The sequence below is a fragment of the Equus asinus genome, chromosome X (assembly GCF_041296235.1).
Source record: "Equus asinus isolate D_3611 breed Donkey chromosome X, EquAss-T2T_v2, whole genome shotgun sequence".
NCBI lineage: Eukaryota > Metazoa > Chordata > Mammalia > Perissodactyla > Equidae > Equus > Equus asinus.
Genome location: NC_091820.1, coordinates 111,423,123 through 111,449,072, shown reverse-complemented (window position 1 = coordinate 111,449,072; position 25,950 = coordinate 111,423,123). Strand labels below are relative to the sequence as shown.

The following is a 25,950-nucleotide window of genomic DNA, read 5'->3' as shown; positions in this document are numbered from 1 at the left end:
TTAAAAATTGTTCTCCAGAGCCCAGGAAACTAATTGCAAATGGTTAGGTAATGCACAGCTGATGGAAAGATTTTCCCTTAAACTGATTTCATGGTATATTTACAGGGATGTTTATTGCAGTATTGCTTGTAACCATGAAAAACTGGAACTAAATTAAATGTCTAACCATAAGGGGTTAAATAAGTCTGAAACATTCACACCGTGGAATGTTATGCAGCTGCTAAAAAAAAGGAGGTAAATCTCTATATACTGACATGGAAATATGCCCATGAAATAGTATTGAATTTTTTAAAAAGTAAAGTTACAGAATAATATTTATAGTTTGCTTTCATTTTTGTTCACTATCTATGTGTGGGACTGTGTGTGTGTGTATATATGCATACACTTATATATGCATAGGGAAAGTGGGAAAGTCTGGGAAAATATACAACAGACTTTTAATAGAGATTACCCCCAAAGAGTGAGATTGGTGAGGAAAAGACTTCCACTTGTTAATTCATACACTGCCGTATTATTTGAAATTTAGGTGCATGTTTCACTTTTGTACTTGTTGGCTATTTGTTAAAGGAAGGCAGCTTTTATTGAACAGCCCCTTCCTCATTATAGCAGGATTCTGGGTTCCTGGGCAGAGCTGAGAGGCAGGCATGGAGTCAGGTGCATTTCACCTTCAATAGAACTTCTTACAGGTCCAATTGAACTGCAATGCTATGTTTCTTTTAAACAGTTAAGACACTAAAATACAACCTTACCAAAGGAACCCTCTCTAATAAACAAAGTCGATCCCTCTATTTTATCCTTCTGTTCTGTCTATCCCTTAATTTCCCCCCACCCCACTGCAGGCAGAGTTCCTTTTGTCTTCCCAGACAGGTCAGTTTCCCAGAAAGCTGTTCCTTTCAGGCAATCCACAGAGTAGACAGCCCCCTACCGGTGTAACTTCTGAGGCATAGAAAGAGCAGGACCAGAAAAAGTACTTGCCCACCTGCCGGCACCAACAAGCTTTAATCACACAATGAAAGAGAAGTAGAAATTCCCTTGAGAGAGGAGACGCATTGCCTGAAACTTGTGCTCAGACAAGGAAGACTAAAAGCAGAGCCGTGTGTGTGTGTGTGTGTGTGTGTGTGTGTGTGTGTGTGTGCGCGCGTGTGTATGTGTGTGAGAGAGACAGAGACAGAGACAGAGAGATAGAGAACCAAAGTAGGAGGGTCCTGAGCGGCCCCAAACACACACTGCAGACAGGACAGAGTGCAATTTACAAAACATTCACCTGTTTATTTAATTTGCTTATAAAATAGAATTTGGAGGGTATGGGGTTTTTTTTTTTTTGCTAATTTTAATACTAACACATGCTCATTGAATATATTTGAAAGATACAGAAAAGATAAAGAAGGTAGTCATCTGTAATTCCACCTCCCAGAGATAACTACAGTGAATATTTTTATGACTTTCCTTCTAGTCATTTTCCCCTGCATATATATGCAATTTTAAACAAAATTGGGATCAAACTATGCAAGCAGTTCTTAGCCTACTTTTTCACTCATTATTATGGATATTTCTATGTTCTTAATACTTGAAAACACGAGTGTAATAGCTGTATAATATGTGCATCATACGGCTGTGGTATCATCTAGTCAATCATTCCTCTAATTCTGGGCATTTCAGGTTTTTTCCAATTTTTCTCCTTATTATAAATAACATTGCCATATACATCCTTCCACATAAATCTTAGTCTGGATTTCTCTTTCCTTAGTACAGATTCCCAGAAGTGGAATTACTGGGTCATAGAGTGTAAACATTTTTAAAGGCTCTATGGAGCAGTTTGAACTGGGAGCAAATCTATTGATTCCCAGAAACTACTGAACACAGAAATCCTCTCCAGTCCAAACCAGAACCAAGCAGCTGGACAGACACACCCCCGCCTGTGACAATGCCACATCTAATTAGGTGTTTAATGAATGTTTTTTGATGGGGATAAAGGAAAAGGATGTACCAAGCTCTGTAATTAATTAGAGAAAGGAAACAGGGAAGTTACAGCTTAACTGTATCCTATTCGATCATCCTCACCAACCACCATCTCTGGCAGGTAAACCAGGGCATGCAAACTTTGAGACCCACCAAATGATCCCCCAACACGTTCCTGTGGAATTAAGGCCACCCACCCTCATCTCCTGCCTCTTGTCTCCTGATTAAAAAGTCATACATATGATGAATTTTTCTGTATGGATTTTTTCCTTCAGTAAATAGTTTACTGTATAAAATATGTTAATTATGTTTACTCATTGACTGACCTTGCTCTACCCTTAACATCTTGTGATTATTAACCTCTATTACGTTTATTCTAAAGTTCAAAAAAGCGTTATCTAGCCTTTTCGAATATCAAGATTTCCCTACTATATTCATTGCGGCATGCATTATTGTTCTTTGTTGCTGCTTTATGCCTTCAAATTAGGAAAATGTGAAATTCTGTGGAAAAAAAAGACTTTGATCTTAAAAAGAAACTACCTCCTTTCTGTAGTGAGAAACAGATTGTTTGTTTTCCAAAACTTTCCTATCAAGAATTTACTTGTAGAGTTGGCCCAATGGCGTAGCAGTTAGTTTGCGCACTCTGCTTCGGTGATTGGAGCTTGGCTCCCGGAGGCGAATCTATGCACTGCTTATCAAGCCATGCTGTGGCAGGTGTCCCACATATAAAGTAGAGGAAGGTGGGCATGGATGTTAGCTCAGGGCCAGTCTTCCTCAGCAAAAAGAGGTGGATTGGTGGCAGATGTTAGCTCAGGGCTAATCTTCCTCAAAAAAAGAAAAAAGAATTTATTAGAAGTATGTGTACCTGGATCATTTTGGTGTTTTGTTAATGTTTCCAATGTACTTTGAAATCAGAATCATTTCCTTATATTCATTTTCATATAATTCTCCTGATGCTCTTCATCACACATTAGTGATCAGAAACAAAACGTAATTTCCACTCCCTGCCCGTCGGAGCTAAGTAGGTCTCATAATATAAGTTGAAGGGAGTTTCATTGTGCAAGAATGAACTACTGTTGGGTTTGATTGATTGAAGATGGACTTTGATGTAGTATATTTGAAAGCTATTAAATGCAACTTACAATGCTTAACAAAAATATATTATTTTATTATTGAAAAAGTTTACTTTTTAAAAGGAGCATCTAACTGTGAAAACAAATAAACAAACAAAAGTAAAAGTATGCATGGAGAAAAAAATCTGGAAAATGCATTCCAATCTGTAAACTGATGTTATCTCTGGGGAGCAGCCTTGTGGGGGAGAAGGTAATCTGCTGCATCATGCACCTCTGCAGTTTGGGGAATTTTTACAGTGTCATGTTTTATCTCAGGAAGCAGAAAAAAAGCAATAGATAAAAAGTTTCACGTATTCAACAAGTAATTTAAATGCCTACTATGTACCAGGCATAACTAAGTGATCTTTATAGAAATCGTGAAAGCTAAATAAAAAGAAGACTTTGGGTATGTGCACAGAGAACAATAATGAATACAACAATGAAAACCACGGAGCAGTTGGAGGTCCTAAGGCAGTTGTGGACTGTGACACGGTGTTGCCTGCCTGCCTGCTGGGCCTGCCCTTAGCCTCTGGCTCTTATCTGTGGCTCCCACTGGATGTCTAGCATCCAGCTGAACTCCAATCTGGCTTCTTGACTGGCCCTTCTTGTCAGTGACTGTAACCAGGTGTGTCTTTTTTTTTTTTTTTGAGGAAGATTAGCCCTGAGCTAACTACTTCCAATCCTCCTCTTTTTGCTGAGGAAGACGAGCCCTGAGCTAATATCCATGCCCATTTTCCTCTGCTTTATACGTGGGACACCTACCACAGCATGGCTTTTCCCAAGGGGTGCCACGTCCGCATCCGGGATCCGAACCCATGAACCCCAGGCCGCCGAGGAGTGGAACGTGTGAACTTAACCGCTGTGCCACTGGGCCAGCCCCACAGGTGTGTCTTAAGCACTAAAACATCTCCTTTGCAAAGTAAAGCCAAGAGGCTGTGAGGACGCAGGCACTTTCACATGCTGATGGTGGGAATGTACTTTGCTGAAAATATTTTGGAGGACAATTTGGCAATATGTATTAAAAGTTTTAAAAATATCTGCCTCGATGATAAAAATCAGAATAGTGGTTACCTTTAGGAGGGTTACTGGCTGGGAAGGGGGCTCAAGGGAGCCATCTGGGATGTTGGAAAGGTTCAACATCTTGATCTGGGTGGTGGTTACAACAGTATATGTATATGTAAAAAAAATCATCAATATGTACACTTAAGACTTGTGTACTTTAATATATGCATTGATAAAATGGTTTTTGTTTGTTTGTTTTGCTGAGGAAGATTCACCCTGAGCTAACATCTGTTGCCAATCTTCCTCTTTTTTGTATGTGAGCTGCTGCCACAGCATGGCGACTGCCAGATGAGTGGTACAGGTCTGCGCCTGGGAACTGAACCTGGGCTGCCAAAGCAGAGCATGCTGAGCTTAACCACTAGGCCACCAGAGGCTGGCCTAAAATGTTTTAATTAGAGAAAATATATTTGGAATTTTTGAACCAACAATTCCACTATAATATTGTATCCTATGGTAATAAAAATGCAAAGGTTTAGTTCACTGTGTTATTTATAATGTTGAAAAGTTAAAAACTTTTAAAATATCTGATAACGAGGAATGGTAAATAAATGATGTTCCATCCATTTAAAATCATATTATCAAAAATTTCTTATTGGTATTGGAAAACACTTATGATATAGTATTTGGTAACTAAAGCAGGTCACAGAATAGGAAGAAAACAACAATAAGGTAAAGACAAGAACCAGTTTTGTTCCGTGGTGCTGTGGCGATTTTCCCAGTACCCAAAGAAAATGACTGGCTGACCATGGGAACCAATCAAGCTTCATGGGCAAAATAACACCATCAACTATGGTTCTCTCAGTGAAGATTCTGCTGTTCGTGGTATAGGCACTGGGTACCAGGCATTGACCTAAGGTAGTCTGGTGGGCACAACTCCAACCTCAATAGAGATGTTTGGACTCATTGAGGTTCTCCATTATTCTGAAGCTTCCTTTCTACCCTTGGTCAACTCAAGTCTAGGAGCTGAGAGGTGGGTGATGATAACCAGGGTGGAGACAGAATGGTTGGGATGTATATATAGTATGCGTGTGTGTGCATTTGCGAATACTTGTGTGGCTACCATTTCAAATATGCATGAACGCATGTACATGTAGGTATCCGTGTAGACATGATCCCTTTAGCCCACATTCCCAAATTTGGAATCAGGAAGGTGCTATGGTGGTTTAACTAGTCAAACTGATCATCAAAATAAGGAGATGATCGAGTGCTGTGGCCATTCTCAGGCTGACCGTGTAGAGACAGAGTGCCATGTGGCATTTCTCTAGTGGTCCAAAGGCTTCTGGGAAGCATGGTCACCATTGGTCTGAAGAAGACAGAGAGAAGCAGGCTGCAGCCCCATCGGCAAATGTGTCCTCATGCTATAAAACAGTTTGCAACCTAGGGCAACATTGTATATCGATTAAGCTTGCAATGAAAAGGATTTATTTTCAGCCATCTTAATAATTTCTTCTTTATCAGAAGCTAACCAGGCAGTTTTATAGTAGCCCTCACTGGCATGAAAGACCTCTGCCTTCATCCAGGTGGGCTGCCTATTGGTAAATTTTACTATGAGCCTATTAATGTATAAAATCCACGTGTGTTTTGACATGAAGAAAACCAGAATGGAGCCCATGAAAAATCGCCTCTTGCTTTTTAATCGTCCAGCTCATTCTGAGTTAAAATAAACTTTCTTTTGGAGGAAAGGGGGTCTTCGTGTCCGGCTTGGTTAAAACGTGGGCTTTTTTTTTCCCTTGTCCCCATTCTAGGCCCTCTGCTTGTCCCAGATCCTCTGTCCAGACAAGCACACCATCTCTGCAGAGAAGACTGCTACTACTCTCTGAGCTGCTGCAGCAGCTGCTATTGTCACTGCTACTGGTCTCGAAGTCATTTTTAACTTGACTGAGAGCCTGCTGTGTTCCAAGTCCCATAAGATACCCCCAGAGACAGTATGAAGGAAATATACAGTACACAGTTCTTTTAAATAGCCAGCTCTTCTCATACTTTTTAAAACAGCATTTAGTTTGCGCGCAGGATTCAAGAATATGGATGTTGCATAAAGCAAAGCTCGTCTCCATTAAGGGCACCTCACTCATTTATGGCTTTGATTATAAAGGTCAAATTACATATGCCCTCTGTGTCAATTGATGGGTAATGTGTTTCTCTCTAAAGCGAAAAGGCCTCATTCTGTCCATCGAAACCAGCACAGTAACAAGTTCCTATCTGGCTTCTTTGGGGATCTCTAGCTGTATGGTGGCTGTCAGGGAGCCAAAATCTCTACAGAAGGTGTAAAACAGTCTTTTCCAGCCTGTATAAAAACCTCTTTTCTTCAAGGCTACTTTCACAGAAACAAAATCAGTTAATTATGAAGTACTCCTGAGAAATCAGTGCTGGTTGCTGGAGTCCTTCACATTAAATATATAAGACATTTAGAGTCGCGGGAGGAAGAGATAAGCAAACAGAACTGAAAACAAACATGGTACACCTATAAATACGGGATTTCTCTCTGCCTTTGCGGGGCTTAGGGAGACTCTGACACATAAGCCAAGCATGCTTAAGACGCACACCTCTACAATAATGGTCATCTTGTCTCTATCTAGGACATATATCACAGAGTTCTAAACTACATCTATCTTGTAGGGCTGCTAATAATACCTGACACAGCATTCAGCCTGGCCCCAGGGGTGCCCAAGTTCTTTACAAAGGGCTACCTTTTTAACCTTCAGGAAGCATCTTTTCTTCCCTTGGAAGATGGGAAAGGGCAAGGGCCCTTGGCTCCACTTTCTGGATAAGGAAACGAAGCCTCACAGTAGATTAGCAAGCCAGAGCTGGAAAGAACTAAGTACTCTTCTTCATCCCATCGCCTCTCAGGAGAGTTTTATACTTGATTTTGGCTTTCCTTTTGTTTTGTTTTGGCAAGGGGACATGGAGAGAGGGCTGCAGCAATCAGCAGGCGGAAGTGGTTGGAAGGAGACCTGGCAAGCAGAAGCTGGGAGCTCTCACTGGGACAGAATGGATGCCGTCAAACAGGTAAAGTCCCTGGGATGCCAGGCCCCGAGGGCTGAGTTTCCAGAGGGAGCTGGAGCCCACTGTTAATACCTTGCTCACCTTCCACCTCCTTTGGCCACCAGGCAAGTGTCTTGGGGCACTCCAAGGAGGCCTCATCCTGTTCTGCTGCTGTTTTGAGGACATCAGAACCACCCTTTGCGCCAACAACATAGTAATTGCAGCCCAATATCCTAATGGGGTCCAGAAGGAGGGGTTGGGGAAGGACTTGGCTGTCCTCCAAGATCAGGGACATTCCCACTTCATTCCCAGTTTCCCTTAGCAATCTACAGTGGATCTTTCACCATGACTTTTTCACTCTTTCCAAAGCTACTTGTGTTTTCATCCTGTTGCACTTCTTGGGTCTAATGAATTCCTTAGGTTTTCAGTATGCTATATAGAATAATATTCTTTTCAGCTGCGATAGTGGGAAGAGCATTGACCTGGGGGTCCAACAGATCTAGGTTCAAATCCCACCTCTGCCACTTACTAGCTCAGTGACTACAGGAAATTCTCATCCCTTTTCTTTCTTTCTTTCTTTCTCCAATGATAGCTTCTTTTGTTTTGTTTTGTTTTAGTGAGGAAGATTGGCCCTGAGCTAACATCTGTTGCCAATCTTCCTCTTTTTTTCTCCCCAAAGCCCCAGTACATAGTTGTATACCCTAGTTGTAAGTCCTTCTAGTTCTTCTATGTGGGACGCTGCCACAGCATGGCTTATGAGCAGTGTGTAGGTCTGCACCCAGGATCCAAACCAGGGAATCTTGGGCTGCCGAAGTGGAGCATGCAACTTAACCACTAAACCACCAGGCAGGCCCCTCATCCCTTTTCTAAGACTCAGTTTTTTCATCTGTAAAATGGGATTATTGATATGTCCTCTTCCGGCTTTGCATGGCTGCTATGATGAGAAAATGAGATCCTTTGACATGAAAGCACCTGGAACAAATGCACAAACTGGGGTGCTGATGCAGAATCATATTTGCTGTAGCTGAATCTCCTTCAGAGCCCCCTAGCTCTTAGGGGGCTGTTGGTTCTAGAATTCTCAGATCTGGTGAGTAAGGCTGTGTTCCCTCTCTCCATCTCTGCATAATTTTATACACTCTGGTCACATCCCTTCCCAGCCTTCATCTTTCTAGACTAAAGAGTCTGCATTTGCTTAATCTATCTTTATATGGCTGCCCCTCCCCCCTCTCCCATCCCCTTGATTATAGAGTGGCCCTTCTCTGGATCATCTCCAGCTCCATTATGTCATTCTGAAAGCACTAAGACCAAACCTGCACAACTGTGTGTGTGTGTGTGTGTGTGTGTGTGTGTGTGTGTGTGTGTTCCTCAGCTCTGAACCTCTGACTCTGCCCCCTCCCCAATTATAAATGCTAGAACAGGATGCTTGCTCAAGACCCTCTCTCCAAACTACAGAGAAGGCCCGTTGGCCCCAGGCTGTAGCTTCCCCCTCTTTCTCTGCGCAGCCCTGGCCCCAAGGGGCTAAAACGGCTCCCTGTCTGGCTTGGGAGGCTGGGAGGTGGATAACTAGGATGGGGCGGGGGGGCCGACAGGGAGGGGGGGTGGTCTTGCGCAAGCGCACGCCGCTGCTCCGACCGCCAATGCTGCTGCCTCCTAGAGCAGAGGGAGGCAGGAGAGGAGGGAGGGAGAAAAGGGTAAGGGAGGGGGAGGCAGCACTTGGGCTGCAGCTCGCAACCAGAGGCAGTCTTTCTCAGCTCTCGGAGGGACCGGGAGCGCAGCCGCGGAGTAGGATGCTCTGCGGGGCGCCCTAAGCTGGGGGCGCGTGAAGCAGCTTCGGGGCCGGGGCAACAGGGCAGCTTTCACCATGCATCAGTCCCTGACTCAGCAGCGGTCCAGCGACATGTCCCTGCCCGATTCCATGGGTAAGTCTAGCTGTCCTGCCTAGGGGCGGCCGCGGCAGGGGGTGAGTGCGCTGCCCTCTGGACTGTGAGTGTCCTGGCCGCCCCGAGAGCCAGGGAGCTGGAAGTGGGGCTAGGGGGGTCCACGCGCCTCAGCGTCTGGGTCGTGGACCAGAGCCCCAGGGGAGCGGCCCAGAGGGGGCGGGGGCGACGCGCGGAGATCTGAGCGCCAGGCTTGCGTCGGAGTATCCCTGCCCCGGAGTGCGGGTGTGTGCGTGTTTGTGTGCGTGTATCAACAGACTTGAAGCCGGTGGTAAATCCCAGCTGTTTGGGGATCAAAACACTTGCCTGCAACCTGCGCCTTCGCTTTCCATTCGACGCTACCTCTTTGCAAAGTCCCCATCACTTCTAAGATCTCACGACTAACGATAATTAGAAGAAGCAGGGTCCTTGCCCCCTCCCAACTCTATCGAAGCTGCCTTGAAATTCAGAGCTGCGGGGGGGGGGGGGGCGCGGCTGACTTGCACCTCGCTGATGGGGGGGTTTACGCAACCCTGGGGGATGGGCGGACTGGCGGAGGGGAATTCCTGAGGAATCGCTCAAGACAGCCAGCCCTGCGTCTGCAGCGGCAGGATCAACATTCCTTGAATTTGATTCCTATTCTGCTCCAAATGCACGGAATGTGCGTGTGTGAAAAAGGCGGGGCGGGGTGGGGGGTGGGGGTGGTTCGAGTGAGAACGCGAGAAGGAAAGAGCGAGCGCGAGCCCGCGCATCTTCTGAAGTCAAGCTTTTCCTCTCTGGGTAGAATGGAGGGGGAGGGGGGCACCCACTAGCCTGATTTGGTTCAATACCTTTCTTCATCAAAACTGGGGGACAGCTACCTCCAGGCACCAACTTGGCTGCCCCTTGAAGCTGCTTTTTGGTAGTTACAAACAAAAACCAAACCCAGTCCCCTTCAGCTGTTAGGCACCTTCCCAAGCCCTGTGATTTCACTGGGCGGAGAAATTCATTTGGAGCCCAGGAGAGCGGGAGGGGATTGTCAAACCATGATCCCACCTAATCTCAAAATTCGCTTCGGTTACACTTTAACGAAATTGAAGTCTCTCTTTCCAACATACTTTACATTCTGCAAAATCCCTCCGTCCCTAATTCCTGCCATCCAGTCTGCTCAGGTCTTCTCCGATGAATTTGCCGGAACATCTGGAGGGGAGGGGCCTGGGAGAGGGTTGGACCCCCTATGGCAGCTCCCTACTGCCTACAAACGACTGAGTCGCAACAGAATTCGTTCACCAGAGGGGTCCCAGAAAGTGTTACCTCCTAGATGGTAGAAAGATCCGTATTTTCAATGGTTTTGCATGTTCGGTATAAGATTAGCTCTTTTTTAAGGGCATAGTTATTTGCAACGTGGTACAAATGAGGCCAAGGACTCGGGTCTGAATCCAGAACCCGACAGTACCAGATCCCCCTCCCTCCTGCCAGCTTTCTCTCCGTAACACACGCGCGCGCGCGCGCACACACACACACAATGCACTCCTCACCTTGGCCAGCTGTGGCGCCAACGCAGCCCTGGCTCCCCCGACGCCAGGCTGTGCCCGATGAAGGGCTGGGTGGAAGAGTGCGAGGGTTGCGCAGCGCCCATTCCCGCAGCGGGCCACAACCACCTGCAAACCCGGCCTCCCGCGCTGGGCCGTCTGCCTGTGGGGGAGTGGGCAGGTTAGTGGCCCAGGGCTTAAAGTGTTGCTACTTGCATACAGCTCTGTAGGTTGGGGAACACGATGAAGAAAGTTCTTTCTTGGGCTCTCAGGGGCCCTCAGCCAATCTTGAGTTTCCCGAAAGTTCTGCGCAACAAGAAGCTGAGCGGGTTTTGCCCAGCCCAGACTCGACGCTGAGGGAAAAGAATCATAGATCCCATATAGATGCGCGAGCCTGCTCCAAGCATCGCCTTTTGTAAAGTCCGCAGACCTAGAACACCAGCAAATTCCTAAATGGAGTGATAACCGTGAGTTTCCACAGTTTGGACAGGGGAGTCTCCCTGGAGTTCCCTGGCTCTGGTCCCGCACAGCCCAGGCCTGAATCAGCGTCTAGGCTACGTAGGAACTACTCTTTCTTAACTCAGCTCTGGAAACGCCACTTTCCCTTGCATCGGGGGAGAAGTGTTGGGGGGGGGAGGGTCGAGGGGTTAGTGTTTCAGCCACCAAGGTCAGCATTTCTGAGGGGATTCCCTCTATAGGCAAGGCACAACCGCAGCCAAAACAATAAAATTTGAAACACGTAGACACACTGCACCAGGGTGCCTGCACTCTAGGCTTGCTTCCTGGCTGCCTGGGGATGAGAGCTTAGTCCAAGGCTTGGAGCGGAGCAGGGACTTGCTTGGCAGCTTGAAGATGGTAATTTGACGCCAGCGCCCCTTCATCCCCCTCCCAGCAACCCCCTTCTCTCTTTTGGCAACACCGCCCCCAGGCGCTAAGGGACCTCTACTACAACAGGGCACTCGTTCCCTCCCAACTAACATATTTGTAATTCACCGGTGGCCTCGGATGTCTCCGGTCCAAAAATTGCCAAAAGTGGGGGATTTCAGCACCTTTAAGGAATTTTTGGGAGATTGGTAGAGCTTTGAGGCTCTTGTGTGGGCAGCTACCTGTTTCGACGGATGCACAAGGCTGGGACTTCCTGAGACCCTCCCTGTGTGGCAAAGCTAACTCAGGTAAGCAAATCCCAATCGGTTCAAAAGATCAGCCTGGAGACTTAGCCAGTCATCAACAAGGTAGTGTACAGGACAGGATCCTGCGCCCCCGTCCTTGCTGACTCGGATAGAGAGTACACACCCTATATCAGGGGGGTAGTCAACAACATGTACAGGGTAAAACAGAGGTGAGCAGAGACAATCCTCCTGCCTTCTGGCAACCCACATCTGAGTTCCTGTCAAATACATAATCCTGGAACTGGCGGACATCATATGGATTGTGGACCAGACCCACAATTAAAATCGCAATTGTAGCAGTTACAATTAACATACTTATTCGATAAGGTATATAGGAACTGAGACATGAAATAAGGAGTGATTAGAGTAGAGTGAACTTGATCAAGAAAAACTTCTTGGAAGAGGTGAGTTTTGAGCATGTTTCAAAGGAAGGGAGAGACTCAGATTCAAAGACCGCAGTGCAGGTAGGAGCTCTGACCAGGGGGTGAACCTGGAGGAGGGAGAACCTGGCTCTATTTGGAAGGGTGGAGACAGCAAATAATGGGTGCTTCTAGAGCTGAGCATCCTGGACGTCATGAATCCGGAGTGGAGGTGGGGCACTGCAGAGAGGGAGGGCTGCAGTAGTTCTGCAGGGAGGCTGCTGGGGGCGGAGGGGGCAGGCAATGCCAATGACGAGATTTCAGACTCTCCCACTGCTGTTGGTTGCAGGGGTGGTTGTTGCTTAAACAGAAATACACGGGTGCCAAGTAGCCAGGCTAGTGAGAAAAACTGAGATTGTGACGCTAGTTGGCCAGAAGGCTTTCAGGTCTGGGGAGCCCTCAGGTGAACCCTATTTTAAAAAATCAATTCTATCAGCGTAGCCCATATGTGTTCACTCAATTCCCCCCACAGCCTTTTTTATTAGAAGGGAAGCAATTCTGAGATGTTGCCTCTTGTTTATTCAACAAGTATTGGCCGCTCACTAGATATCAAACACCGTGATAGGCACTGTTTTCAACTACCTGCTGCTTGATTTAACTACCTCATAATGGCCGAGGTTTTTTGATATGTTGATTTACGAAACAAAATCAGAATAAGATGTTCCTGTGTTTAGGGAACATCTAAGGCAGTCCCTAAGTTGTACTCTAATAAGAACAGGGCTCTACTTCTCCCTTCTAAAATAAAACCACCAGGAAAATGTCCTAAGCAGACACATGAGCTGCCTTTTAGGAGCCTTGGCCACGCCTTCAGAGAACAGGTGCGTCTTGCTCTAAATAGATGTGAATTTTAAGTCAAATTGACAGTAAAGATAAATGGAGGGGTGGTTCTTCACTTTTCAAAAGGATTCACCGGAGGTTCCTTAAAATGGCCAACTTCCCACGTGCAACTAGAAATAATTTCATTTTATACAATTATGGTCCTTAGAGTGTAAAATAAAGGATGGCTTGGAGGAGGGCGTGAGGTGACAGAGATAGATATTCAACCCACTGGTGGGACAGTTTTCTTAGGAATTTTATCCAAAGCAAACCCTTTCTGGAGGCAAGGCCCCTGTAGAGCTATGGGATCTTTGCCTGGGTTTCTCAACTGACTGGATTTTCAATTCAGGTTCTAAAGCAGGAAAAAAAAATAGATTTCCAAATGACACCATGTGGTTTGCTGAGTCACTTTTCTGACCTGGCTCCTGTGCTTTTAAGAGTTAGAGTGATTATTTACAAAGGAGACCCAAGAGCTGTGAATAGGATCAAAAGCCAGTTGGCGGGGGAAGGAGCAGGCAAGAGACACAGAAACAATTAGAAAGACTGTGCACACACACTCTCCCCTAATTGAGTCTCTAAGGTTACATGTTTTCCGTGTGAGGCATTGAGACGCTTTCATGTGTCACAAAGATACCCTTAGTGTCTCCAGATGTTCCCTCCCTCTCTTTTGCCAGTTTGGGGCAGGGAAGGGCTGGAGGTGGTGTGAGTGACAAAAGAGAAAGGCAGACAGAAACAGGAGGAGATGTTGGTAAGTTTATGTTAAGAACCCCTCTGTGGAACGTGCGGATTCACTGAGAACTATCTAACATCAAGTGGACTTAGGGCCCCTGGAAATCAAGAGAAAGGATAACTAACTTTTAGGTGAATTGGAGAAATAAATCCTGTTCCCCTACCCCACCCCAGTCTGCATCTCCCAGGCTCTGCTCCTCCTGTTTACCACCAGTCAGCTCGCAATCTGCATCCCAAATAGCCCTCTCACACAAAGGGCCCTGATGTCACAGGTGTCTCGAGTGGTCCTTTATGTTTTTCCCAGGGAGGCTGGAGTCAGGCCCCACAGGAGGAGTCTCATTTCCCAACCCTCCTTACTTCCCCTCCCAGGGAGCGATATGGCGCTTTAGTACGTGGCTGCCTATAAACGCTCAAGCCACTTCTACATTTCAATGTAAAATAGCCTTAGAATAGTATCGTGTTAGAAATGACCCTGATAAGTCACATCCCTCACTTTCGAGGCTGACGTCAGGGGAGACCGCCAGCCCCTCCCACCTCCCTTGGAGCCTTCAGCAGGGACCGCACTGGGGAAGACAAGATGGATGGTGGGGCTAACCCAGGGTGGCACTCCTGACGCATTTCTTCCATAGAAGAGGGGATATCTGCTGGGGGCGGCAGGGCCAGCCACAGCCCCTCCCTCTCACCAATACCAGGCCTCCTGGGTCTCGCTGGTTTTCTTGCCTCTCTCCCTCTTCCTTCATCCCCTCTCCCCTCCCTCCCAGTGGTGCGGTCTGGGCGGCTTCAATCGGCAGCTGCTTCCTGAGGCTGCAGTGAGGCCTCCCAGAATGACGGGGTCCTATGAACAGACCCAAGTGGCCTCTTTAGGCTCATAAATGACAGTCAAGCCACCTGGGTGGGCGATCCCATCATAAGGCTCCCGACTGCTTCATCCTCCCTCTGGAGAACTGGACTCTCTTAGCATTCCCTTATTTGCTTATTTTTAGAGAACTCCTAGGTGGTACTCATCCCTGGTATTTCCTGTTGAGGGCCCTCCCCATGCCAGAGAAATACACGCGGAGTGTGGAGTGGTGCTTGAATCCTTTATAAAAAATGAAGTTGAAAAGCGAGTCTAGATACCATTTTTCTATCTGACTTAAGCCTGTTTCCGGAAAAAAAAAATTGGTTTGCACTATCATGTCTGATAAGCACTGAGTAGGACAACAAGCTTCTCATTATTTATATTTATGTCACCCTCATGTAAGCCTAAATGTATATGAGTTATAATCCTCCCGTCTACCTGCCCCGATACATATCTTTGTGGACTAATAGCCTCCAAACACTTACTTTATTACACACATTTGTTATGTGACAAATCTTGCCAACACACCATTTTAAAGTTTATACATGAGGTGGCAAATGTCAGAAATAAATGGAAAAAAAATCCCAGTACCTGGCTTGGTTCTGATATTTACACTGAAAATGAAATTTCATATCTCCAGCTTATAAAAGCCCTTCTCAGTTTCATATTGGCTTTAAAATATTTTCATTTAATACCTCCACATGTATACTTCCCATTTATCATACACCTTATAATTTGGCCTAAAAAACCACTCCACTAAGTGGGTATGACACATCTTTTATAGAATGCCGAAAGCACAAAAATTTGGTTTGTTTTGTTTTTCTGTAACTGGTAAGAGTTCTTCTGTTCTTTGTTTTCAAACTGGATATGTATATGTATGGATATGTAATTGTAAACTTGGCACCTGATCACTGCAAAAACTAAAGCTCCTTCCGTTCCCCGTAATTCCGCTCCCCAGAGATAACCCCAATTACCAGTTGGAGTAGGAAAGGAGGACCTTCCAAGTGATTTTTGCTTTAAGTCCATCCCTTCTCCAGCCAAAATGAGCAATTTCAGTTTCTCTGTGTGCTTTCAGGAGCCTTCAATCGGAGGAAACGAAACTCCATCTATGTCACCGTGACTTTGCTTATTGTGTCCGTGTTAATTCTCACGGTGGGCCTTGCTGCCACCACCAGGACCCAGAATGTGACCGTTGGAGGTTATTACCCGGGAGTTATTGTAAGTATGAAAGGCATAGGTAGGTCTCAGGAGCTTGCTGGCTACAGACACTCGGGTTCTACTCTGATGGCTTTCAATTCTGTTTGAGTTTCTAGTGTTTGCTCGGTTTTCCTCCTTTATATATCTCTATGTTTATATAGAGAGGCAACTCTGGGCCCGTTAAGAAAAACACTGGACTAGGAATCAGAAGAATCCCAGCTCCGTCCCTGACTAGCAGGGCAATCCTGAGCAAGTCAGCTCGTTCTTGAGGACCTTGGTTTTCTGGTCTCTAGGAGGATGTTACTAACCAGCACTGTTAACCTTAGGCTAAGGTCCTTTCCTCTCTGGGCATCTGCTTTCCTATATATAATAGAGGTCACCTGATCTTACCTGAAATCTGAGGACCCTTGCAGCTTGACACTCTGTGACCAACAGCGCTGATCTCCAAAATGACCCTTCACTCCTTTCAAGAAAATTATGTGGAATATGTACTCCTAAAATATGTATATTTATTCATTTATAAATTATATACATGTTCATAAAACATACAAAAATGGAAATTCAAAAATTATATAAAAATGAAATAAATAATAATTTTGAATATCTTCATACTAATACTAACTAAAATTTCAAAGAATAATAAGCACTTCGTGTGAAGTCTGTCATTAAAGATAGTGGCTATAAATCCTTATTTCAAATACCTACTAGGTAATTTTGAATATTTTTGGCTGACTTCTTATCGGATATAATTAGATCATTATTGGCATCATTGTTTCTTAATGTCGATCTCACAATGTGACTGACAAAAAGCTCATCCTGAGAGTTAGAATTATCAACTCTACCATTTTCTTGTTGCTCACTTGTGCTTACATTATTGGGGTCATCTTCAAATTCGTGCTTTCTCAACAGGAGTCTTTCCAAACCACCTGACCATTTTGTCGGGACTAGTTTAGTTACAACTAGATAAGACAATCTGGGCACAGGTAAAATGCTCCACCTTCAACCCTTTACTGCTTGGAACTTGCCCTTCTCCCACAGGATAGCTCAACTTCTCATCTGACATTCACACTGAGGGGATGGCGCCAGGAGTGGTCTATTTATTGAATATTTGTAACACTTTCTTTCTTTCTTATTATTTTAGATAAACAATATATAGGAAACAAGAGTTTGAATAGTTTCTTTCCAGACTTCAGTAGATTGTTTTACCTACCCCGAGGGTGCATGCAATCCATTTTGGAAACTGCTGAACTCTTTGCATACAAAACCTCATTTTATATCAAATCATCACGTTAAATATAACCTTAAATATATACAATTTTTATTTGTCAGTTATACCTCAGTAAAGTTGGGGAAAAAGAAAAGAAAAGAAAAACAAAAACCTCATTTAAATCTACACACACTACTGTTGAACCCAAAAACCTAACTCTAGAAGTTGAATCATAATTTTAGTATCAATTAAATGACTTCCCAATTATAATTGCTGGAAAGCAGGAAGGAAGTTTAGGATGGTTCATTTTTTAATATATTTTAGGATAGCGAAGAGGTCAGATGTATTTGTTATTGTTTTGTTTCTTGTTTTCTTTTCTTTTTTTTTTTGGAGAAGTGGGGGTTGGAGAGAGAAGGAAAAGGAGGGGAAGGGGTTAAAGATGGATGCCTTTGGCAAGCCCGTGCTGTGAATGACCAAGCCTGCTGCCTGTTGCCTAGGTCACCGATTCCACAGTAAGCCTCCTCAATAGCCCTAGCTTGCTGGGCCATGTGTGATGTGGGCTGGCCCCCCACGAGCTGAAGGCTGCCTGGGGAAGCTCCTCTGCAGCTCTTGGGCCGGCAGCTTAGGGCCCCAGCCGAGGGCAGGTGTCCCACACACACCGTTTGGTGCCCTCTGTTTAAACATGTGATGTGAGAACTCACCCAGTCCACTTCCTGTGGTGAGGCAAGAAAACCAGTCGTCAGCAGAATTGAGTTTTATTTTTAAATTCAAGCAGAAGGGAGGAAAGGTGGGGGTAAGATTGCATTTTGGTGGCTTGGAAAAGCAATTTATAGGGTCTGTGTGACTTTGTGTGCTTCAGGTAGCTGCATTTAGTGAAATATTTTTGACTGATGAGCAAATGCTCAAGATTCAGGCTCTCCATGGGTGAGGGAAAGGTACGCTCTATATCATTTAAGAGTAGGAACTCCTGTTCATGAACCGTGGCTCCAAACCTTCTCTGTAGAATATCTGACTGTGGGTGGCTAGGTTGGAATACATTAACAAAAGAAAGAGGGTGCATGATTGTTGTTATTCGAGTACCTGATGTTCAGCTAGCACTGGAAGTTGAAGCAGTGGGGGCGTGAGTCTGTGTGTGTGTGTGTGTATATTTCACTAAAAGCTAAAATGGAAATGCTAATAGGAGAGCCATCCTGAGAGTGAGCCCCATGGTTTAACCTTTAAAAATTTGCTCGTATAGTTCCTGTAGATTGTTTCTTTAAAACGGGTTTTAATTATAGAAAATGAAAGGGGAAGATTGCAGATTGAAAAGCAGAAAAATCCATTTGAGTTTATAGGTCAGATCATGTTGTAACAAATACAATAACAACTCATACCTCTGAAATAGTAAACACCTGAGGATCCAGATTTATCCATGAATGGGGTACTTCCACTAATTGAATAGTTTGGCTATTAGAGAGTTACTATATAAACTCTAAGCCCATGATTTCCCCACCTTGGTGTGCATATGAATAACCTGGTGAACCTGTAGAAATTGCAGACTTCCGCTCCCTACCCCCAGAGATTCTGATTCAGTAGGTCTGGGTGGGACCCAGGAACCTGAACTTTCTTTTTATGAGCTAACCTTTGATTGAAAAAGTAATACATGCTGAATTTGCGTTTTAATAAGCACCCCAGGGGAATCTAATTCAGGTGGACCAGCAACCATCTAGAGAACTAAAACACAATAATTAAAGTATGCTTAGCAATAAAACCAGAATGAGCATAATGTGGCATTTTATGATTCCGGACCGTCAAATTGGTCGCTTTAAATATAAATTACCATTGTATAGAACTGTAAAAAAATTTCAAGTTATTTGGGACTCTGCTATTTTTGGACTCTGGTTAAATGTGTTAACAATACATGAGAAGTTAAATTTTCAAAACAAATTAGGGAGTGGTTATTGGATTAAAAGAAGACACGGTACAATTTATTTAAATATTGAGATCTTAGGCATTTTAAAATATAATTGTATCTGCATAACTCTAAGTCATATGAAACTTTTCTGAGTCATCTTTATTTTGCCAAATGAGATGCCCTGTACAGTGAGATGCATTATGACGGTGTTAGCTCCTCTGCCTGAGCTAGGATGTGGGATCATCATCCTAAGACACACATGCACACATACATCTTTAAAGGTGTGCTCATCTGTACAGGCTGAAGTGTAAAATTTTTCAAAAATTAAAACCGACAAAGAAAGACAAACTGGCTTAGGATTTTCACTGTCCTCGAATATTCAAGACGTAGTCCGTTCCAGAAGCGTTCTGATGAGCTTTCTGCTCTGGAGGCCTAAAAGAACAAGAGCCTCGGTTGTTGTATAAAGCTGAAAAAGGCAGGGGAGAGGGCCTGCTCCTTCTGTGTACCTCTCTAACCTTAGATCCAGGAGAATGAGACCTCTAAATGTGTTTCCTAAGCAACCCACAAGATGGGGTTGGCCACCTGATCAGTGTGGAAAGCCTTTCATTCTAGCACCTTCTCCCCAGCTGTTGTACTGTTAGAACTAATACCACCCTGGGTTTTTTTTTCAGGAAAGAAACCAGGACTTTCTGCCCTGTTTCCTGGGGAGGTCAGTTAATGGAAAATTATATCAGAGTTACCGTGGGATAGTAGGAGACAGGGACAAGAGGGATCATTCAAAACGATCAATAGTCCAGAAACCTTCTCTAGGCCAGTATGGCTTCAGCTTCACACATAAAGACTCTTTTGATAAATATGTCAAAGTTTGGACTAACTTGAATGCTCAGGAAGTATAAATAGCCTTGGATAGTGTGATTTTGTGGTTTACTATGAATTAGGCAGAAATTCTGTTCATCTCTTGTTGAAAGTGTTTCTAAAATATAGGATCACTCTAAAACAAAGTTCTTACCTTACTTAGTGCATGCATTTCAAAGATGAGACCTGAATCTTGACTTGTTAGATGAGACTTATAATTCTGTAAGGTTCTAACCTTCATTGGCTCTCTGCTGCCTCCTTGGCGTTGTCATTCAAAGCTCTCCAAAGATGCCCTCAGCCTGGTCTCCCATTACCTCTCTTTTGCCAAAATTGTCAGTTTATAGTCCCCTGAACATAACGTGGGCTTTTCTACCTTGATGCTGTCACTCTCCTTGTTCCCCCTGGCCTGGAATGTCCTCCCTGTACGCTCTCTCTGTTTATCCAAATGCTCTGTCCTATCCCAACTTAAAGACACAACTGGGACATTTCTCATCTACTGGGGTCCACGGTGGTGTCTACCATCTTTGAACTCCCTACCGTAGATTCCTCCTACTCATGGTTCCTGGAGAATATTCACATACGCTTTGTGGCATCTGCGGGGGTATATTCTCATTTAGCTTTGTTTATACAGGTTCAAATCCCTTATGTGAACCCTTGGGCCAGATGTGTTTGAGAATTTAGACATTTTTTATTTTAGAAAGATAATACAGTGCATATATCATGTATTATCTAACATCCCAGTGGGGTCTTGAGAAACATCCCATAATCAAGCACCTTCATCTTTCTATGATAAAGTGTGAATTTTTACACTAAGTAGATAAAGATTATAAAATAACCTCACATCAGTTCAAGGTCAGGTTTTGCCACCAAGTTAGTTACCAAAAAAACCTTTTGGTTTTAAGAGCTTTGTGGATTTCAGGATTATGGAAAGGAATTGTGGACCAGTTTACCTAATTATAGCTCCTTGAGGCTGAGTTTCATTGGTCTTGATATCATACCCCACTCCACCTTCTGGCCACCAAATCACAGATCTAGCACAGTGCCTGCCACAGAGCAGATGTCCAATTAATATTTATTGAATGACTAATCCCTCTGAGCCTCAGCACTGGGTGTCCATGGCAGTGGATGGGCATAAGCATAGGTTACAGGGCCCAGTCCAAAAAGAGCCCTTGAATCTGACTTCAATTTCTAATGATTTGTCTTTTTCTTCTACACATGGAGGGCAGCCAAAACAAAGCAAACTGGTTATTTATTCAGGTAATGGGGAATCAAGATGGAGGTCCAAAGGTCTGAACATCCCATGATTCCATGTAGTTCTCGAGGGATGACCACAGAGCTTACCTTTCTGAGGCTTCAGGAGAGCAAACAGTTGATTAGAAGCAGCTGCCCATTTTCAGGAAATTCTGTTGGTTTTTCCTTCTTTATTTTCCACCCCTTAGCTTTTCCTCAAATAGGTCTTTTCACTCCATCCCTGCAGAGAACTTCTTCCGTGGGGGGCAGTGATGAAGACCACTATTCTACTAACACTGGCCACAAAAGCAGCAAAGTGTGACTGAAGGAACACCAGCTGTTAGGGGACCTGAGAACTAGCCCTGGCCCTGCCATTAACTTGCTGTAAGAGGGGACAAGTCCATACAATTCTCTAGGCCTCCATTTTCCTATCTATCAAATGGGAAGGATGTAAGCTCCGCCAAACTCCATAGCATTACTGTGACCAAGATGGAAGGCAGGCAAGTGCTTCTTTAAGTTAAAATGCTTTTCAAATGTAAGGTAGTTTTAGCAACAGTGGTGAGTGCATCAACCTGTCATCCGGGTGAGTGAATTCTTCCAGCCATGACTCAATAGATATTAGTTCCTCACCCGGTAAACTCTACTTATCCTTTGAACCCGTGTTAAAATGTCTCCTCCTCTGTGAAATCTTAGAGCTACCATGTATTCAGTAGCCTACGTTATGCAAATCACACTACATACTTTATCTCATTTACTCTTCACAGCAGCCCTGTGTGGTAGGTACCATTAGGATTCCCATTTTATAGATGAGGAAACCGAAGCACAGAGTGGTTAAGGGACTATCCCAAGGTCACACAGTTTATAAGTAGCAGAGCCTGGAATATAATGCAAAATGAATTATTCTCTGCTCCTACAGCACTATTTATACTTCACCTGTGGTCCTTAACCCACAGTCTCTCTCTTCCTAACTGGACTGTGAGCTCCTGGAGGGCAGGGGCCATGTCTTCTTATTTATCTGACAGATGTACTTAGTGAATGTTAGAAAACTGAATGAATTGGAATGGAGTAGAATGGAATGGAGGGAAAGAGGAGGAAACTGGATGAAGTAACTTGCTGTCCTGGGATTTTTGGTCCCGGAGTGCCTTGTCTTTCCAGTCAATTCCACGAGGCTTCAGCCCACCTCTTCCAGTCACTGACGTCAGAGAGTGTCGTTTAAGAGTGTCAGGAATAGTGAGTGTCTTTGCTTCCCATCTAAGGGCAGAGACTGCTGTTGGGGTTCAGGAGACATTCAGTGAATTTCTGTGGAAACTGATAAACTGCTGAGTAAAAGGACTTATTTGCCATGTAAGGAGCTGCCTCTGACTTTCTCTCAATCTCCACAAGTGGCCCAGAGTGCCATAAGCACAGACTATTCGTGGAATTCTTCCTAAAAAATAAAAGCTGTGGAATATTTTGGAGAGGGAGATAAGATAAAACACAAAACTCTCTTATAAAATAGAGCAGATAATGATAGGATTTTCCAGCTTAAATCAGATTAGAGCTGCTCGCAAGTTAAATGTCTTTAAAAATTGTAATAATAATCACCAGAACAAAAACTAACATTTATTGAGTACTTATTGTGTGCCAGGAACTGTGCAAATTTCTTTGAATGTATCATCCTAGTTAATCCTTACAAAAACCCTATAAGATAGCCATTATACTGTAGTTCCCACTTTCCAGATAAGGAAACTGAGGTAGAGAGAAGTCAATCAGTTTGTTCAAGGTTGCACAAACATAAGTGGAAGAGCTGGGGTTAGAAGCCAGACTAGTCTGATAATGAGGTTTTAATCAGTATACTTTATGACAACACATTTTAATTACACTTAAAATAAGACTGAGTGGGAGACAGGTATAGTTTAACTGTTGAGTGAGGATGTTCTCCGTAGCGTCTTGGATGGCATGGATATGCCCTTATGTACTTTAGCTTCTATTTCCCAAGAAGGGTTGCTGGCTGAGTGGCTCTGCAGAATGAGTCCTTAGAAATTTACATTCCTTCCTTCCTTTCCTTCTCTGGTTTCGGAGACAACCACCCAGTCCCCCTACACTGCCCCCCCGCCAAGCTTTAGCCCAGCACTTGAGTCCATTACATTTTTAAGCCTAGGTGTAAGGCTTGGGGGCCTCAGACTGAAATAGATGCCCCTGTGAACAAAGGTGAGGCTGCAGATGGAAACCCAGACCATTAGTGAGGTTAAAGAGAAATGTAACTACATCGCTGAACTTGTGTTAAGATTTATTGGTCCATTCTCACTGCTTTTTACTCCTTCCATTATTCATCCCCATCAACAGCCATCGGTTAGTGATCGTTTTCAGTTGAGACTGGCAGACTCAGTCCACTAATGGCAAAACCAAAAGGAAAGTGGGGTCTGCTGCACTGAACCATCATCCCAGCCACTTAGACAGGGAAATTGTTGTTCAGGGTTTTACACTGCCATTTCTGTTCACCCTTTAATGAATGCTTTCTGTCCGTAAATGAAGCAGAGATGGAAGAAGAGGTGCATAAGTGCTAACATAAATTACAGTGGGTCAACCACAAATATAGGCTTTCAAAAAGAAGGTTTTGGGTTTTTTTTTTAAGCCTAGGTTAAGGTGCTTGCTGATTTCTAAAGTACTTCCTGGGTTTGATTAATGTGCCAGATGTGTCAAAATTTGCTATTTCAAACCTTTATTTTGAAATCCATGCATCAGAGCGGAAGGTCTCTTTTCAAAAAAATGATAAAGATCCGAATATAATGCGAGCTTTGCACCATTATATGTCTCTTACTGACTCACCAGTCACATGCTAGGTAATGGATATTGAAATTGAAATAAGCAGGCTCTGAAAAGCTATGGTTGACCTTTACTTTTAGTTTTTGAGCACATGAGTTTCTTTTTAGGTGTGATTCATATCTACAAGGAAGAATCGGCAAACGGCGGGGTAAATACTTTTATTGCACGTACTATCTTTGTGTAAGTAACAACTGCATGTGGCTTTAGCGTCTATACCCCAGTTATTCTCCGTGATCCTGAATCACATCCAGGAGCTGGAATGATTGTGTGGTCAGGCTGACCGTCTTCCCACATGCTATGTATGCCACGTTGCTTTGCAGCTCGGCTTTGGATCATTCCTTGGAATCATCGGATCAAATCTTGTTGAGAACAAACGGCAGATGGTAAGTTTTCATTGCTGTAGAATCAAGTTCTTTGTCTGAAAAAGCTTGACATTTATATGAATAAGTAATATATTTCTTAAGGTTGCCCAAATTGGGCCACAAAAGAAACTGCTACTTTGCCTTTTCTCCTAAGCCTCTAGGGAACTTGTTTTAAAGTGACCCTATGGAATGGGACTTGTTCTCATCTTGCCTGATGCTCCCTCAGTGGCATAGCTACTCTCCTTAAGGTACAGGAATAGAATATTCTGGATCTTGCCCTTTGCTTTCCTCCTTACTCCCAAAGGAATACTCCAGCCCATCCAGTCAGGCTATTGTCCTCGCCTAGAATGCCTTTGCTTCTGTGATTTCTGTTGCTGCAGCCCTGGATTATTGGTGACCCTCACAACTTCCTCTCTGATGCATAATCTTTGGGGGAAGTTTTCTCAGAGGGTTCCTGCCTTTTAGGAGATTACAGTCTAGGGGATGTTGACTAAGAGAACAAATATACCGGGGGCACACAGAAGACAAAATAAAATTATGAAGCCAACCTAAAGTATTTCCATTACCCGTAGTTCAAAGCTAAGCATGTTGTAAGGTTGAAAGAAAGGATGAGCATATAACAGGAGGTAAAACCTAGAAATTTCTGTGTCCTAAAGGAGGACCACAAGGGCAAACTGCTGTATTTTCATGGTTCAGCCTGAGAAGCCTTCCTGGAGGGCGAGAGAAGAAGGTACAGACCGAATTGCAAGCATATTGCAGTTTTATAGGCTAGTAAATCAAGACACCTGGTGAGTGGTCAGATGGTGGACTGATTAGGCTCCCCACGTACAAGTCTCTGTGGCATTGAGACTTGGATAACTGGGTCTATTTAACAGAAAGTTTAATCAGATAACGTAATAGCTCCAGTGACAGGGAACTCTAACCATATGTTCTCCCCCAGCAATGTGGGGAATCACCCTCAAGGGAGTTCTAATAGTTCTCTTCTTCTGTTTCACCTGGAGTCCCCCCTGCAGTTGTGTTTGCACTTTGGGCTTAAATTATTCAAAATAACAGGGGAGTTTTAATTGTAGAGCTGAGCATAGCATAGCTAATAATGCCAATTTCATGACATCGTTCATCCATTATTTACCAATTCTCTGTAGTGCTGTGAAGTGAGGTTTATAGAGAGAGGTTTCTGAACAACTCCCAAAGGAGATATTTCCTCCTAACCTGTTAAGATGAGAGAACCTTAGGGTGGCCTTGACTTTTGATTTCCTCCTCCTCCCTGGAGAGCAACTCAATGCCATGCTATTTCCTCCTTGTGTCCCCCAAACACCTCAAGGAAGAAAAACACTGATCCCATCTATTTCTGAGGGTCAACACAGGCAGATGGTGGGCTCAGGCAGCACCTAACCCTGCCCTGGAAACCCCTTGAAACACCTGCCCCCGCACTGGGTTGTAGTGTCACCCTTGTAATGGAAGACAAATTATTAGGAAAATTTCTGTTATCTGACATGATCAGAAAATAGGGCAGTCTGGCTCAAGCAAACATTTTTCTTACTCCAGATTTTTCATATATAACACACAGAGTTGATCAGTTTCAGAGACTTCAATCCTTGTAAAATGTCTTTGACATTTCAGTCTTAGTAAGTTGCGTGTTCTCTTTCTTCAATGCAGAAGGCATGTTGGGTTGTGTGGGACCTCAGAATCATTCCTATCTCCATAGTGCCCACTACGCCATCAAGTAGTGGTATGAGGGATTTAGGAGAACGTTGGACGACGAGTTGGTGAGCACCAGGCTCTTCCGTAGACTAGATGGTGACCCTGGGCACACCACTTACCCATTCTGAGCCTCCAATTCTACAATAAATAAAATAGGGGGTTGGATTACATGATGTCAAAGGTCCA

General features: G+C 44.1%; 1 protein-coding gene across 9 annotated transcripts in view; it reads left to right on the top strand.

Moving 5' to 3' along the window:
* Positions 1-25,950, top strand: part of TMEM255A (transmembrane protein 255A) — a 105,309-nt gene that overhangs the window by 51,759 nt on the left and 27,600 nt on the right. For 5 of the 9 annotated variants that reach the window (XM_070502385.1, XM_070502384.1, XM_070502386.1 and 2 more), the window contains exons 3-6: positions 7,030-7,139; positions 15,589-15,731; positions 23,809-23,849; positions 24,022-24,084. In XM_070502385.1, the coding sequence (XP_070358486.1) occupies positions 7,030-7,139; positions 15,589-15,731; positions 23,809-23,849; positions 24,022-24,084 (357 nt within the window). Of the gene's footprint in view, positions 1-7,029; positions 7,140-8,772; positions 9,035-15,588; positions 15,732-23,808; positions 23,850-24,021; positions 24,085-25,950 lie in introns of those variants that run through there. The other 4 variants (XM_014831354.3, XM_014831355.3, XM_070502388.1 and 1 more) reach the window with 4 other exon arrangements.